This window comes from Marmota monax, unplaced genomic scaffold (assembly GCF_021218885.2).
Source record: "Marmota monax isolate L192 unplaced genomic scaffold, Marmota_monax_Labrador192_F-V1.1 WCK01_AAM20220418_F8-fsc00128, whole genome shotgun sequence".
In the NCBI taxonomy this organism is placed as follows: domain Eukaryota; kingdom Metazoa; phylum Chordata; class Mammalia; order Rodentia; family Sciuridae; genus Marmota; species Marmota monax.
This window is the reverse complement of record NW_026693452.1, coordinates 225,557-242,069: the sequence shown is the minus strand read 5'-3', so window position 1 is coordinate 242,069 and position 16,513 is coordinate 225,557. Positions and strand designations below refer to the sequence as shown.

Genomic DNA, 16,513 nt, shown 5'->3' with positions numbered 1-16,513 from the left:
ACATTCATTTGAGAGAATAAAAGATTGAGAATAGCCGAAGCAATTCTAAGTCAAAAAAGCCATGCTGGAAGCTTCATGATACCTGACTTCAAATTACACTACAGAGCTGCAGTAATAACTTCATGGTACCAGCACAAAAACAGACACATAGACCAAAGGTACAGAATAGATGACACAGAGACAAATCCACTTGAATGTAGTCATATTTGACTTCTGACAGGTGCCAAACACAAACATTAGAGAAAAGACAGCCTTTTTAATTTACGTGGTGTTGGAAAACTTCTTATCCATATGTAGAAGAATGATACTAGACTCTATAATCTCTTACCCTAAATAAAAAAGAACTCAAAATGGATCAAATACCTAGGAATTAGACTAGACACTTGCAACTTCTAGAAGAAAACATAAGGTCAACACTTCAAAATACATGCACAGGAAATGAATTTCTCAATAGGACTCTTTATTTTTAATTGATTTTATTTTTTAAATACATGGCAGCAGAATGCATTACAATTCTCATTATACATACATAGCACAATTTTTCATATCTTTATATATAAAGTATATTCATGCCAATTCATGTCTTTATACATGTACTTTTTTTGCATTACAATTCTTATTACACATATATACAACAATTTTTCATATCTCTGCTTGTATATAAAGTATGTTGACACCCAATTCAAGTCTTCATACATGTGCTTTGGATAATGATGTCCAACACATTCCACCATCCTTGCTAATCCCTTGCCCCCTCCCTTTCCCTCCCACCCCTCTTCCCTATCTAGAATTCATCTATTCCTCCCATGCTCCCCCTCCCTACCACACTATGAGTCAGCCTCCTTATATCAGAGAAAACATTTGGCATTTGTTTTTGGGGGGGATTGGCTAATTTCAATTAGCTTTATCTTCTCCAATGCCATCCATTTACCTGCAAATGCCATGACTTTTAAAGCTCAGGAAATAATGCCAAGAGTTAATAAATAGGATGGGATAGAATTAAAAGCATCTGCACAGCAAAAGAAACAAGAATGTGAAGAGAGAAGCTAGAGAAAGGAAGAAAATTCTTTGCTAGCTGCTCTTCTGATAGAGTATTAATGTCCATGATATTTAAAGAACTCAAAATCAACACCAGAAAAACAAATAACTAATTAATAAATGGAGTAACGAACTGAATAGATCTCAAAAGAAATAAAAATGTTAAACAAATATATGGGAAAAAAATGTCCAACATCATTAGCAATTAGAGAAATGAAAATTAAAAAAAAGTTATACTGAGATGTCATCTGCAGTTAGAATGTCAATCATGAAAATTACAAACCATTTTAACTGTTTAGGAGAATGTGGAGAAAAGGAGCACTTTTACACTGCTTGTAGGATTGTCAACTAGTACAACCACTGTGGAAATCAGTGTGGAGGTTCCTCAAAAATCTAAGCATGGAACTGCCATCTAAGCCAGCTGTACCAAGCCCTTAATATTTATCCTAAAGGATTAAAGTCATCATATTATAATGATACCTGCATACCCATGTTTATGGCAGCACAATTCACCATAGCTAGACTGAGGAACAAGCCTAGGTGTCCATCCACAGATGAATGGATAAAGAAAATGTGACATATATACACAATGGAGTTTTATTCAGCCATAAAGAAAAAAATAAATTATGCCATTTGCAGGAAAATGGATGGAACTTGAGACCATTATGTCTAGTGAAATAAGCCAAACTCAGAAGATCAAGGGTCATATATTTTCTCTCACCTGTGGAAGCTAGAAAGGGAAAAGGAAAAGTAAGGTGGCAAGAATCTCAAGAAAATAAAAGGGAGATCTGTAGAGGAAAGTGACTAGGGGAAGGGGGAAGGGGTAAAAAGGGGACATACTGGGGAATGATATTAATCAAGCTATATTGTTATATATGCATGCTCAAATATGTAACAACAGATCCCACCCTATGTATATTTAAAATGTACATAAAAATAATGATGGAAAAAGTACTATTTCTACATTTTACTGCCTTTTCACCTCATATTAAACATGTCCTGAAATCCTGATTTTGTTATGGTGACAGAGTATATTACTATAAATTATTTTACATATTGCATGGATATATATGTATATCTCTATATAAAATAATGTTACGAATTTATAATTTATACCAAATAACCAAAACATATTAACCTCATTCCTGCTATTGATGAACATTTCCATTTTTTAATGATTTTCTATGAGACTATAACTAATATAACCTCTTTTTTTATTATTTCTTTATAGAATTTTCACAAAAATTATGAGGATATAGTCTTGATGCAATTTTCCAAGCAATTCTTTAAGATGTTTGTACCAATTTATACAAAAGCCAAAACAATATGAGCCCATTTGCCTAATTGCAAACACAATTTTTTAAACAAATTATTTATTTTTAGTTGAATTGAAACAAAAATTTATTCATGAAATGGAATAAATTATTGAACCTCAAAGGTTGCCTCCAAAAGACAGGATTTCCTAATACTTCCTCCAGAGATTAAAAGAAACACATTCAAAACTTTAAGATAGAGATTTCTCAGCAGGTGTAGGTTTGTTTCAAGAGAGTAAAACACACCCAAGATTTTAATTGAAATCACAAGCCATCACTGATCTTGAAAAGGAAAAAAAAAAAAACCTTTGACTGAAAAAAATATTAATTTTTGCTAACTGAATAAGTCAAAATGGCATCAATTTTACAATTTCTTAAGGTTTGATTTTTTTTCATTTTAATCATTTATGTTTCATTGTATGAACTACGGATTCTTTTATTGGCTACAGGAAATATTTATTACTGTGGAGGAAAGGGTATGCCCAAGACATAATTAAAATGATTAATGGGCTCTTCCTATTGGACAAACTTCAGGCTGTATTACAAAGGCAAAGGCATCTCATTGAAAGAGTGGGATGAATAAGAGGGGTGGAGAAATTGAATATTCAGCATATTTCAAAATGAACCTGTCAAATGGAAGAAATATTGGGTATATACAATCTCCCAAGAAAACAGAAGGATCATGGTAAGAGCTGTGTTGAAAAAATGAACTTTTTTATTTACCAGTGAAGGTTAAAAACTATCAAGTAGCCTGGAAAACAAAATGGCTTTGTAAAAAGCAACATATATTAAACACTGGAGGCAGCCAGTGTTCCCCCAAATCCAAATGCACATGAACTTTACCTCTGAAAAGATTATTGAATGATTATGAAATAAATGCTGTTAACACAAATTTTATTATTTATCCAGATCAGTCTCTTAGTTTATCAAACAAATCTGAGCATATCATGAAATCCAATGTGCAGTTGCAAATATAGAAAAATTCTTAGGTTGTCAATTTATCTGTGAGTCCAGACTTTGAACTCAAAATAAATAAATAAATGGCAGTAGAAGAGGAGACAGGAAAGGGGGAAAGGCCAGTACAAAATTATGCTGTTAAAGTTGCCTTTGTAGGCAAAAGGCTGGATTCCTCCTCTGATAGCACAAAGGAATGCATCCCAAAATTTCCTGTCTGAAAAGCATCATGCTGGGACATTTCTCTCTGATCCTGTCCCTGTTTGTTACAGGTGCTCATGGGATATTAACCTTGGTCTTGCCCACCACACTTGCACACAATCTGACCTTCTTGTAACTTAGAAACAGGCCTAAGAGCAGTCCTAAGTGGAGAGAGGTGTGGTGCAGGCTGGAGGAGGGATGTTGTTGGAATGAGCTCAGCTCACAAGGAATTGTCCACCACAGCAGCAACCAAAAGTGGAGGTGCACAGAGGAGGTGTGACAGCACCAACAGCACCCAATTCAGCCCACCCCTCCCACCATACAGATCCACTCGTAAACATCTCAAGTTCACTCTGGACAGCTTGAGGGAGAGGCTAGTAGCAATATCTAGAAAACACAATACTGGAGGGTCAATGGAACTAGCTGGTCCCCATTGCTGCTATTTCCCACAGGCCACAAGCACCATTTTTTATTTCTCTCTTCTAGCGTCCTTTCTAGAACTTCCTTATTCTTGGCCATTACTTCAGCTGTACTAAGCTGCTTGCCAGGTGACAGCCCAGCTCTTATGAGATCCATTGACAGCCTCCATCTCTATCCCCTTGACAATTCTTTTCTAAAGCCCATTGGATATGCACTGGAGTAGGAAAAAGACATCTTACAAGTCAGTATTGTTACTGTTCAAATATGTATATGTGCAGTAGATGTTAATGAAATTCAAATCTAAGGTTTAAGAGGATGGCTTCAAAGACAGAGAAGAGATATGTACACTTCCTCTTTAATCTTTCTCTCCAAATTTCCTGCTTTTTCTCCCCTTTCTTATTCCATCCCCAACATATCAGCCTTCTGTAGCAGCATTCTTGCAGTTTTTGCCATCCCAAGAAGAGCAACTGGAGTATAATTATCAGATGATGCTTCATTTGCTCTTTGCTTTCTTTTATTTTAAACCAAATCAACTAGTCCCCTCCGTTATAGATTAGTTCTGACATCCAACGAAATAACAACAAATTACATGAGAGTACATACATGTTCTTAAATAAATTTCTGCAAACAAACATTTTTCCAACTTACTTTTTAAAATGTTCCTCAAAAGGGGATTGTTGAAAGCCATCTCTGGGCTGTGTGTAGACTATATCATACATCACAGCCCAGTGAATAGAAGAATCTGGTGTCTGGGAACTTCCAGTAGACATTTCCTCTGGCAGACTTCCCATACACGCTGTGAGTCCTATTCAACATCTGCCAAAGGTCCCACACGGTACTGGAGTTGGGGTGACCTGCTGTAGCTGCACAGCCCCCCCTGAGATGGGTGTGACCTGCCAAGACACGAATCAACCTGCTGACTGCAAGATATCAGGAAGAAAGACTCCTCCCCTCAAACCTTATCCCTGCCTTTGATGTACCCCCTTAAATAAACCAGAGGAGTTATTTTATAATTCTCTAGTTCCAGCTCCTGTGTTGACTAGACCTATCAGGGGCTCCATATTTTGAAAATATCTTTCTGACTTTGTCTTTTGTTCTTCACTAATTATTGTAGACTTTAATTTCATAGGTGGCTTAAACCTTCCTGAGCAGGAAAAAGAACCCCCCTAACAAGGCACAGTATTTACCAGTACTGGTAAATACTTCCCTATTAGAGGTAAAGTTAGAATAAAGAGTGTATATAAAAATAAATGAGGTATACAAATGATGGGGCATCCTGTGAGGGGAAAGATAGAACAGCTATTAGACCATAGCTCTAAAATTTTTAGAGCTGAAAGGACCTTAGAAATGATGAAATCCAGCCCTGGCAAATTTCTTCTTGGAGGTGGCTCTATACGTACTGCTGTGGTGGGACAGGAGGACCAGACGATTATGCCTCCCCATCGTGGATAAGTTGATAAATTTTATTATGTGTTTCTTACCACAATAAAATATATAAAAAAGTGATTATAATACAAAAGGATAAACAAACTAGGATTTATTTAAATTAGGAATAATCTAAAAAGAAAATATTTATAATTTTGGCTTTTTAAAATATTTTTGGTCTATATTGTACATAAAGTATGGATAAATATTTTCATATGTGTAATGAAATGTACATGTAGGGAACTGTAAATCACAGTTACAGAAAAAGCAGAATACTTCCAAAAATGGGAAAACCTCTTTGACTTTGATATTTACATAATAACCAGGTAAAGCAGATGTTATGATATGATGCATTAATGAAATGTTGTAAAAAGAAATAAATGTTAAAGTTTAAAGATAAACATTTAAAGTCATGTCTCTACTCTGATATTGCAGGAATATGGCAGGGCACCCACTGGTGGGTAAATGACATTCCAAGATGACCACATCAGGTCTACATCTGGTGATCCCCGGGTCCCTTTAATTCCTGTAAGTATTTCTGTCTAAACAAGAGGAGCTATATGTGATATGATGTCTTGAAACAGACCCCAAAACAATAAAAGAACTAGTCAAAAAGTGGTGGGATCGGAACTGGAGCTTGGTATGTAAAATGTGAATATTAAGGAAAGCTGGGCAAAGGGAACTTGGGAAATTTCCACACTACCTTTGCAGCTTTTTTGTAAATATAAATTGTTTAAGTACTAAAAGCTTATTAAAAGTGGAAGAGGTACTTAATCATGTACTTGTACACATAACCCCACAAACCTGAGCTGCAGTGATGATCTGATAAACAGGAACTGAGAGGAATACACATGGAGCATTTCAAAAGCAACCCATGGAGAGAGGAAGAAGCAGTGATTGCAGAGGGTCTACAGGGCACCTGTGTGCTGGTCACATTCTACCTCTTGACCTGGACTGGTGGCTGCAATATGTCTTCAATATATGATACTTCGCTTTACTGTGCTTTTTGTTACATTGCCAAAAGAGAAGTTTTGAAACACAGCACAGTACTGGTAAATACTTCTCTATTAGAGGTAATGTTAGGATGAAGAGACTATATAGAAATAAATGAGATATACAAATGATGAGCATCCTGTGAGGGGAAAGATAGAACAGCTATTAGACCATGAGTCTGAATTTTTTAGAGATGAAAGGACCTTAGAAATGATGAAATCCAGCCCTGGCAAATTTCTTCATGGAGGTGGCTCTATAGGTACTGCTGTGGAGGGACAGGAGGGCTAGACAACTGTGTCTTAGCAAAGCTCTCAGGAGAATCTGTTGCAACCAGATTATATACTACTGAGGCATCTGGGGAAGTGAAGTTAATTTGCAGAGCCAGAATGTCCCAGATATGACACAAGAGCTTCATTCCTAGAACCCAGGCCCTCAACTCTACCTATAGCTCAAAGCTCCCAGCCAAGAATCTTGAGATATTACAATTCCTTTAAAGAACTATCAGTAAGTTCCACCAACCTCAATTAGCTTATCAAAGACATGAATTTCTATATGAATGTTTTTTTTACTGTAGAAATGGCACTATGTTTCCAATATATTTTAGGTTTATTACTTCTAGTAGAACATTAGCACACTTGTTATTTATTGAAGAATGGCAGATCAAGGATACAAAGGCTGTTAAAACTGTCCAGCTACTAATCTGCTTACTCATTTTGAACATGAGAAATCTGATAGCACAAATATTAGCAACTTGTCAAGAGTTTCTATAGTTAAATTCTCCTTTGTTATATCAAGAAATTAGCTGGCATTTCTTCCTAATTCTGACTGTCCAATGAGATAAGTTAACATGCAATATGTAATAGCATTAGGTTTTGATGTGGATTATTTGATGAATAATTCAGTTATTTCTGTAATTTTTTATTAAAAATAATTATTGCTTACCTATGGTGTAATTAAACTGAACAGAAGACAACAAAAAATTTTCATTAGATATTTTTTAATGGGAGGGTAATTCGTAGAAAATTAAGGCAGAATTTAAGAATATTTGTAAGAGATAATATTCTTAGGCAGGCAATTATGAGAAAGATATTCATCAAAATAGCCAAAGTCACATGATTCTTCCACAAACCCCAAGGTGAGAGATCAATGTTCTGCAGTTCCAAGAATTCTTCACCAGAACATCTGAAATTAAAAACAGAAAGAATGTAACTTCATTCCTAGAATCTATGAAATTTTAGTCAATACAGTTGCTTTTCCTTAAAGACATCTCTATGCACACAAAATCTTCAATAATTATCCCTTCATATATAATACCTATGAATCATTAAATAAATCAAAGGGGTATACATATCCTACATATTTAAAAGAGGAAGGGAAGTAGGTTTAATGAACTTGGCCAAGTTTACAGTCACATTAAGAACCAAATTTCTAGCTTGATCAAATTCATATGTTTTTAAGTCTATAATGGTGCCCTCTTCAAAGGGCAGAAATGATTATCAAGTAACCTATCACTTACTCCTGATGGGGAAAACTGTGGCCTAAGTTATGACACCTATGCCCCTTCCTAAGATGATCAAAGTTGTTTGCAGTTCTGCTTATCCTCAAGACAACCTTCCTAAAAACATAGGCTAAGAATTCTAAAATCAGGACCAGAGAAGAGCAAGGGCTTCCAGCCAGAGTTATGTTTGTCAGCTGTCACTCCAATATTATGATGAGCATCACAGATGCTAGGGTACAGGATATTACCTGCAGGCCCAGAAAACAGACTCAGACCTGAAGTACCAGCTGGAACAGAGCAGAATGGAGCATTCCTGCCACAGGTAGAAAAGCACCTGATACTAAGACAGTATCAACTGTGCAGCCACAGTTATGGCCTGTTGTCTTGTGCATCTTGGCATTTAGAAGTTCCTAAAATAGCCATGACCTCCCTCTGCTAAGAGGAGCTTCTTCCTTCCTCTTGTGAAGATGAGCCCTATGTAAGTGTGAAGCCTGTGGTGGCTCCTCCTATCTGGTCCCACATTTCCAACCACTGCATCCTCCCTTGAAGCCTGGTGGTGACTCTATGTTACAAAGACGCCACACCCAAATCAAACCAAGGAGAGCGGGCAAAAATAGAAAATCTCTTTTCCTAGAGGTTTTTCCCACTAGTAATTCAAAATACAAAATTGTTTTATTACTAAGAATTATTTCTAAGTTATTTGAACATCCAAAAGGGATTTAAAATACCAGTATTCTCTTTTCTTTCATTAATTTTGTATTAATATCAAATGATTAAAAACAGTAATAGAAAAGTAAAATATAAAAAGCACAAAACAAGATCTTCTCATTTCACTAAAACCAGCATTTCTATTTTAAGAACTTGATGCAAAAATGAGAATTCCTTCTTGACTTGTTGAAATATGTGTTTATTCATTAAAGGACATAACCATTGATAGGGAGAATTCCAAGTCGGTCTCTCTCTCTCTCTCTCTCTCTCTCTCTCTCTCTCTCTCTGTCACACACACACACACACACACAAACACACACACATACACACACTCTCACACACACACATAATGTGAGCAGAGGAAAGGACTAGATCCAGATCTTAATGTTACCCCCTTTATGTTACTGCAGCCCTGTTAGTGCCTACTGTGGTCCATGGGCTGGGCTGACAGCACAGAATCCATACATCCAGAGACTATAAGCTTTGCTAAACTATCAAACAGCCTGTTTCAAATTCAAATGCTCTAAAAACTAAAAATCACTCAAAAACTGAAACATTAATTTTTCAACAGGCCCCCAGTGAACATTTCTATACAAAAACAATTTGGACTGTAGCATAATACAAGTACAACATGTTCACATGCATTAGTGCACAATCACTCACTTTATGAGGGAGAAAATGTAGGCTCAGAAAGGTTTGTTGACCCTGAAAATTCTTGTTCCAGCTCTAATCCCAGGGGACTCTCTATATCTCATCATAGTAATAATAAAGCCTCTTAAGACATTGGACACAAACTTACATTACGTAGTTTGGACAGTTATTGCCATGTGTTATATTGAGGGCTTGACAGAAGTATCATCCCAAAAATTCATTATGCTGCAAAGCCTGTGTGACACAAAGGACAATGCAAGGTGGTTTTAAATTTCAAAACATTTCCAAAGAATCATAACAATTAAATCTTCAAGTTCAATCTTTATTGTTATTTCCAAATATATACAAAGTTGCATATTCACAATATATCACAAATTAACTAATTTCCCTGGAAATTAAGAGGCCTAAGGTTGGGATATTCCTTCCAATTGGCCAAGAAGGGAAATCTCTTGGTAGATCACCCCATAGCCCCTTCTTTCTTTTCTCTTTAACTGTGTAACCCTATAATCTTTATAACTAAAATGATGTAGTATTGCTCAATGAATATTGCTGACTTGTGGTAATGATCTTTTCTTGTTTTCATCAAAATCACTTGTAGGAGTTAAAATCTTGGTTACACTGTATTAAGACACGGTTTTCTTTGGAGTTGATTCCTTTACTAGAGCCATAGGGCCAGGAGTGTTGTTTAGCCTCTTTGTTTCTCATAATTTCTCTTTAATTATAAGCTAAGTATCCCAGTCTCCCATCCTCTCATTTATTTCCTTATTGAATGGAAACACAATGTTTTTCATCTGTCATTCTTTCCACTTTACTATAAGATTTATTCTCCTCACTTTTCTCATCTGAAACAACAGGGTGACTGAGGAAAACCCCAGATAACTCCCTGACCTTGTGCTAAAGGATAATAGGAAGTACTCCTCCATTGCTCCTGGAAGGAAATTCCTGCGGGGGGAGGTGTCCACAGGTCAAGGCAGGGGAAGTGAGACTTATGGGCTTTATTTTCACTGTTCCCACCTTGGGCACCTATTCACAATGACAGTCAAGGACAACTTACTGTAAAGCCATAATAAGGAATGCTGAAGTACTGAAGCCACAAGATCTGAGGAGCCATGCTTCCAAAATACAATGTCAGACCCAAAAAAATCTACAAAAAGCAAAAATCATGAATTAGAACTGGTCCAGGAATTTCATGAGGAATTCTAGAGAAAAACATCTTCTGAACATTTCTGGTAGGAACAACTCTTGAAATTCTTTGACCTTGCTCTAAATATTAATCTTCCTTTGCATGTGTAAACCTCACATGGCTAAGACTGTTTAGGGTTTTAATTAATGAAAATATACTCTAGTCTATATCATAGATTTCATTTATTTGGAAGATCCTTAATTGTTAATACTATATTTTCATGTTTTTCTGTACTTGCAAACAATGGAAGATTAAGAAATATATTCATCTCTTGGTATCCAAGGGAGACCAGCTCTAGTACTCACATACATAGATACTCAAATCTGCAGATCTCAAATTCCATTATTTTAAAAGAGCATAGTATTTGCATGTAATCCCAAGCAAATGCTTTATACTTTAAATATATGTGTCCTTTGCATTTTAAATCATCTTCATATTTCTTTTACCTACTATAGTATAAATGTTGTATATGTAGTTTATACTATATACCTATGACCATATAAACTATGTAGTTTAGGCAATAATAACTAAAAAAGAAAATGTACATATTCAGTACATACCTAATTCTTGTTCTGTATGTTTTTCATCTGTGGTTGTTTGAAGTTTCTAATGCAGAACTCACTGACACAAAGAGCTGACTACTGACTATCCTAAGCATAACACCAAGGTGTGTTGCCCCAATGATCCTGAAAATCTAGGAACATATACAAGAATGTTCCTGAGCTTCACATACACCTCTCTATTTCCATACAACTGTAAGATTTGTTATTTACAAGGATTTGCTTTTTGCATCCATGACATTAATAATAATTTGGGGTTCAGAATTGTAGGCTTCAGGTTTCCCAAAGCCTAGAACTTATACACTGTATAGCGTGGTGTAGTACAGCAGAAAACATGGACAATCCCTCTGTTTAAAGCTATGAAAAAGTGATATTGCAATGCAGATTCAGGAAGGAGCGCTGGAGATGAACGAGAGGCCCACATAACACTGGCCCCAACTGGGGTGAGGTGAGCTGGGATTTGCACAATGGTGGCAGTGCTGTGGTGTGCCTGCGTATATCAGACTTGACCTACCAGAAGTGACTGGTGTATAACATGACATCTCTGAGTGAAATAAAATTTTACGACTGGCTTTTAAAATTCTACACGAAAACTTCCAAATCACAATCAATGTATCAAATAAATCAAACAAAACATCTCTATTTACTGAAGGACTTCTTTTTATAGTAGATTAAATACAAATTAGACATCACATTGTTGATGGTATATATTGGCAGTTGACAAATTCAGAAATTGAACTAAACTTTGACAAGAGTATGTATAAGCCATGCTTTTATGGTTGCCTCAAAATGAACCCCAAATTATAGATAACTATACCACATTAATAAAAAGAACTTTTTAAAGTGTTGTATATGTGCCATTCAAGGGCATCTCTTTCTATTGTACCAGAAAGGATGCTGTTTAGCTGATATTGTGTGGGGTGTGTGGTAATAGGCTCTGTTTATCTGTTGATTCATCTATGTGAGTGCAAATTTTAGGACCATGAAAGATTATGATTTTGTAATCATTTTCTAAAAAGATGAAACAGAAACATATTGATATTAGCGATTCTCAGGAAGCCAGACAACAGGTGACCTAATACTATGGACTTTAGAAATTTCCAGTAATTTTAAAACATTTTCAAATGCAAGAGGCATCCAAGCTAGACCCCTGTAACACTTCTCATGGAGCTTCACTTTCACCTTGGGGAATAATGAATCCAACCAAACAAGCTCTGCTGCTTACACGGCTGGCAGTTCTCTAACACCAGCATGAAAGGCAGGTAGACAGCCTGTGGTTTTTGCAAGGGAATCAATCATTATTCTTGTTTTTGAAGTCCTAATAAACGTTCATAATCACCAAAAAGTCTTTTTTAAAAGCTCATTAATAAGGACATAGCTAAGATAAGTAACTACATGAGAACACTAGCAGAAAAGCCTATATAGGAGGAAGGAAGAAAGTGGTACATTCTTTAATATAAACTATAGTTCAGTCTATGGCTTCCTGAAACCATCAGATTCCCACATCCGGAATCCTCAAAACAGACTTTTTCATGACAGGAAGGTGTCAGAGAAACAGGGGGAAAAATTCTGTCCCCAGAGAAGCCCAATTCACACTCACCAACATAAAAGTAAAATAGATGTTCATGACCTGTCTTGTTATAGTTACATCACTATGACTTATTCCTATGGCCAGTGACATGGAAATGGATGAAAAAGCCATCATCATGAGGGTAAAGATCATGATGAAGAAAGCCTCCACTGCTGGTTTTGATCCTTAAAGAAAACAAAGGATCAGTTTAGCTGTGTAGCTCCCTGTGTATCTGGAACTGTTTATAGTGCCAATAACACTACAATATCCTGAGAAAGTAAGATCAGAACAACAAAAAACATCACTCACATGCAATAAAATTTTACGACTGGCTTTTAAAATTCTTCACGAAAACTTCCAAATCACAATCAATGTATCACTAATTGTGTCACTAATTTCATTGTTTCTCTTCATGCGAATGAAGGGTAGCCATCTTTATAACGTAAATCCCCCTAGTATAATCACCACCACGTGGCTCTGTGATTGGGCTGCCAAGCTTCTTAAATTACTTTATAATTATCATGAACTCTGTATTAGAATGGTCTGAAGATTTTGGAATATCTGTAAGAATACTGATAAGAAGTCTACAGCTCTAAGATTCCATGCCTAATTCTCATAGCACACTTATTATTTATAAAACTGAAGTTTCCAGCTCTATTAGTGGTTATAATCCTGTGGTGAGTTGTCAAAGAAAATTTGTGTGCGTGTGTGTGTGCACGTGTGTGCACACACACACATATCAGAGAAACTTATAGAAATGATAATTCAGTGATCCTGGTGTGAAGCCAGAGCATAATGCACAACTGATTCTGTTCTACATCATCAAACAAGTAATTTTATTAAATCAATAGATCCCAAAGTCACCGTCTTCCTCTCGTTAGAGTAGGAGACAGGAAGAAAAGATATGCATACATTGTGTTTTTCAGTCTCTTTCTACATATCTCTGCATATCATAGATATTACCTGCCTGTATATATTTTTTCTCCACATAGAGATACATGTAGTAAGATATAGAGAAAAAAAATACAGATAAGCAATAAATATCCAGCTTCTCTAGCACAGTCTCAAATAATTCAACAAATTCTTTCCATGTTTGAGTATGACACATGGCATCCTTCAGAAAAATATAGTTCCGTAAATACATTTTAAAGTTCAGTTGGGAAAAAGTCTAGAAAAAGTGTCCACATTAACCAGCTAATTTAGAGAATATACCATCAATACATGATTCCTTATAGCTTGTTTTATAGTTTTGGGAACCAAAAGCGTGTTTGCAATGAGAAGTTAACATCTCAACATATTCAAGGCTAGAGACACATCCCCTTTGTCTTGTTACTTACCCACCACGAAGTATACTATAAAAGTAAATATAAAACTTGGCAAGAACCTCCTGGCTAGTAAGTCAGATAAAATATTTCCAAGGAAATAAGACGACACCCTGTAGTATCCACAGATGTGCTCCTGTCTACAGAACAAAAACACACACCACACACCCCAGATTAGTCCCAGAAGGCACAGCCCAGATGAGATGCTGCTGTGCAGACTCCTGCTGCCACCAGGTCTGACACTGCAGCTGCTCACAGGCTCCAGGCTGACCTCCACCCGCATCCTTCTCCACCTCAGATGCAGCCTCCCTGGGGCATCAGTCCCATGAGGCTCTTGCTGTGACCCTCTCATGACAGCACTCCTCCTGCTGCCACCCACTCTGGCCCATATCACCCCTCCAGGGACAGAGTCTGCATGTCCTCACTCTCCTCAGAGACTCTGCTTATGCTGTCAGGCTGGCTCTGCCTGATGAGCAGCACTTCAGGGCTAACTTCAGTGGTAATGGAGGCTTTTCTTCTCTCCACTTCTGAGCGTGAAAGTAACATTGTTAATTTCCACGGCCCTCAAGCAGATTCAGATCACTAAATTTGTTTACTTCTCTTTTGTTAAAAAAAGAAAAAGACTTCTTCCTCCAGTAATCCTGCCTCCAAGGTGCAGCACTGTCAGCAATCAAATCTTCATCTCCCCTCTTGCTGACACCTTTCTTCCCTAAATTCCAAACTCTTTCACCACTGTCTTCATTCCTTTTCTCTCTGGTGGGTGATTCCTGTCCTGGGCATTAAAGCCTGGGTAAATTTCCTCCATCCTTGAAAAATACAAGGGCAAAACCATCTTGCTCTTTCCTGTAAGGTTGCCCTCTGGGTCTCTTCACTTTTTCTTTGATCCACTCAGAGCTGTGCTTGGCCACATACTTTGTTAACTTCATATCCCACTTATAATTTGCTGCTTACACTTCCACTTAATCTCTACCAAAGCCTCTAAAAAAATTCCGTGGGAGGGTCACTATGACCTATTTTTTTTTCTAAAAACTAAAGATACTCCTTAACCCCTTTATTCCTTTCTTTCTCGGCAGAATTGGGATTTGATGACCATACCCTAACCTTGAAATTTCTTTTTTCTTTGTAGCAGGCCCCACACACTCTTGACCTTCTATCCCAATTGGGACTGCTTTTTCTCACTTAATATTGGTAATCCTTATATATACTTTGTGTTTTACATGATAAATATGTATAATTTAAATGTCAATTTGAAAACATAAAGAACACAAGGGAAAAGAAAAGAAAAATAAATACCAGTAATCCCCAGAATCATATTTTTGGTCTAATTCTGCATTTAACCATTTTCCCCCAGCCAGCGATGTCCCTTACCAGAATAGAGACCAACTCACAGAAATAGCTGCTTCTGGACCACAAAGAGTTTCACGGCTGACACGCTGCTGAAACACTGGTGAGCCATCAGGAAGAACAGCACTGCTGCTCTGTCAGGACAGAATGGGAACAAAAGCACCTCAGTTAACTCAGCACTCTTAGGTTGGTTTCTTCCCATAAAACTCCTTCCAGAAATAATGTAACATCAAATACATCTTAAAAAGAAAAGTAGAGCTCTTTAAGTTTAAACAGATAGGAAAGCCTGGCCCCCTCTAGTGGCTCTCCCAACTCTGTGTCTCCTCATTGGTACCCCTGTCACTCCACACTACAGCAAAAATTGAAATTCTTGTTTGCGGTTGTTGTGCACTGACTTGTTTTCCCTAAAATTCACCTGTTGAAGAGATAACCCCCAATGTGATAGTACCAGGAGGTAGGCTTAAGGAAGTAATAAGGTTTACATGAGGTCATGAGAGTAGAGCCCAATGATGGGATTAGTGAATTGGTGGAGAGGAAGAAATACCAGCTGTTCTCTGCCATGAGAGGATGTCCAGTGAAGGCCCCATCTACAAGCCAGGGAGGGACCCTCATAGAACCCTGACCTGCTGGAAGGGAATTCTAACCCCAGACTTCCAGACTCCATTATTGAGAGAAAATAACATTCTGTTGTTTCAGCCACCAAGTACATGGGATTTTCCTATGATAGCCTGAGCTAACATAAAAATACTCCCTCATCTTCAAATTAACTCACAAAAATGCTGTATGTCATTCCTAATGTACGAAAAGAGAAACATTAACCTAAATGAACCTAAATAAATCTCCCAAGGGTTAAAATATTTAATTATCCAGTTTTGTTTTAAAGTGAAGTAATAAGAAAGTAAGACATATGGAAAGAAATGAAATAGGGGAGGAAACCCCTGCTCAGCTCCTTGCTGTAGTCACCCAGGACAGGGCCATCAATAGCCTTGACAGTTACCCTTGATGTGGGACAGCCACTTTCCTACAGGATTTTCTAGGATGCTCAAAACAAAAATCAATCTGATGCTTATTTATAATATAAAAAGTAATTTGATCGTGTGTATGAAGCTTTAATACTTATTTCTTGGTTAAAATAATTGAGGTTTAGAAAGAAAAGTGTTCAGTTAATTTATACTCCAATAGAAATAAGGATTTCATGAAAGCATGCCACCATCCCTGAAAGCTTCCCTTCCAAACCAAACAACTGAACTGACAGTGAAAACCAGAAAGTGAGATGATGTGTGTATCATTTAAATGACTTAAAAAGAAGAGAACATTTTTATGCATGTAAACC

The 16,513-nt window shown here is 36.9% G+C and overlaps 1 protein-coding gene across 1 annotated transcript in view; it reads right to left on the bottom strand.

The window, feature by feature from the left end:
- Positions 1-12,122: 12,122 nt before the first annotated feature.
- Positions 12,123-16,513, bottom strand: part of LOC124101589 (broad substrate specificity ATP-binding cassette transporter ABCG2-like) — a 33,850-nt gene continuing 29,459 nt past the window's right edge. Inside the window, 4 exon segments of the mRNA XM_058583447.1 lie at positions 12,123-12,215; positions 12,593-12,699; positions 13,852-13,976; positions 15,225-15,314. Coding sequence (XP_058439430.1) covers positions 12,123-12,215; positions 12,593-12,699; positions 13,852-13,976; positions 15,225-15,314 — 415 coding nt within the window.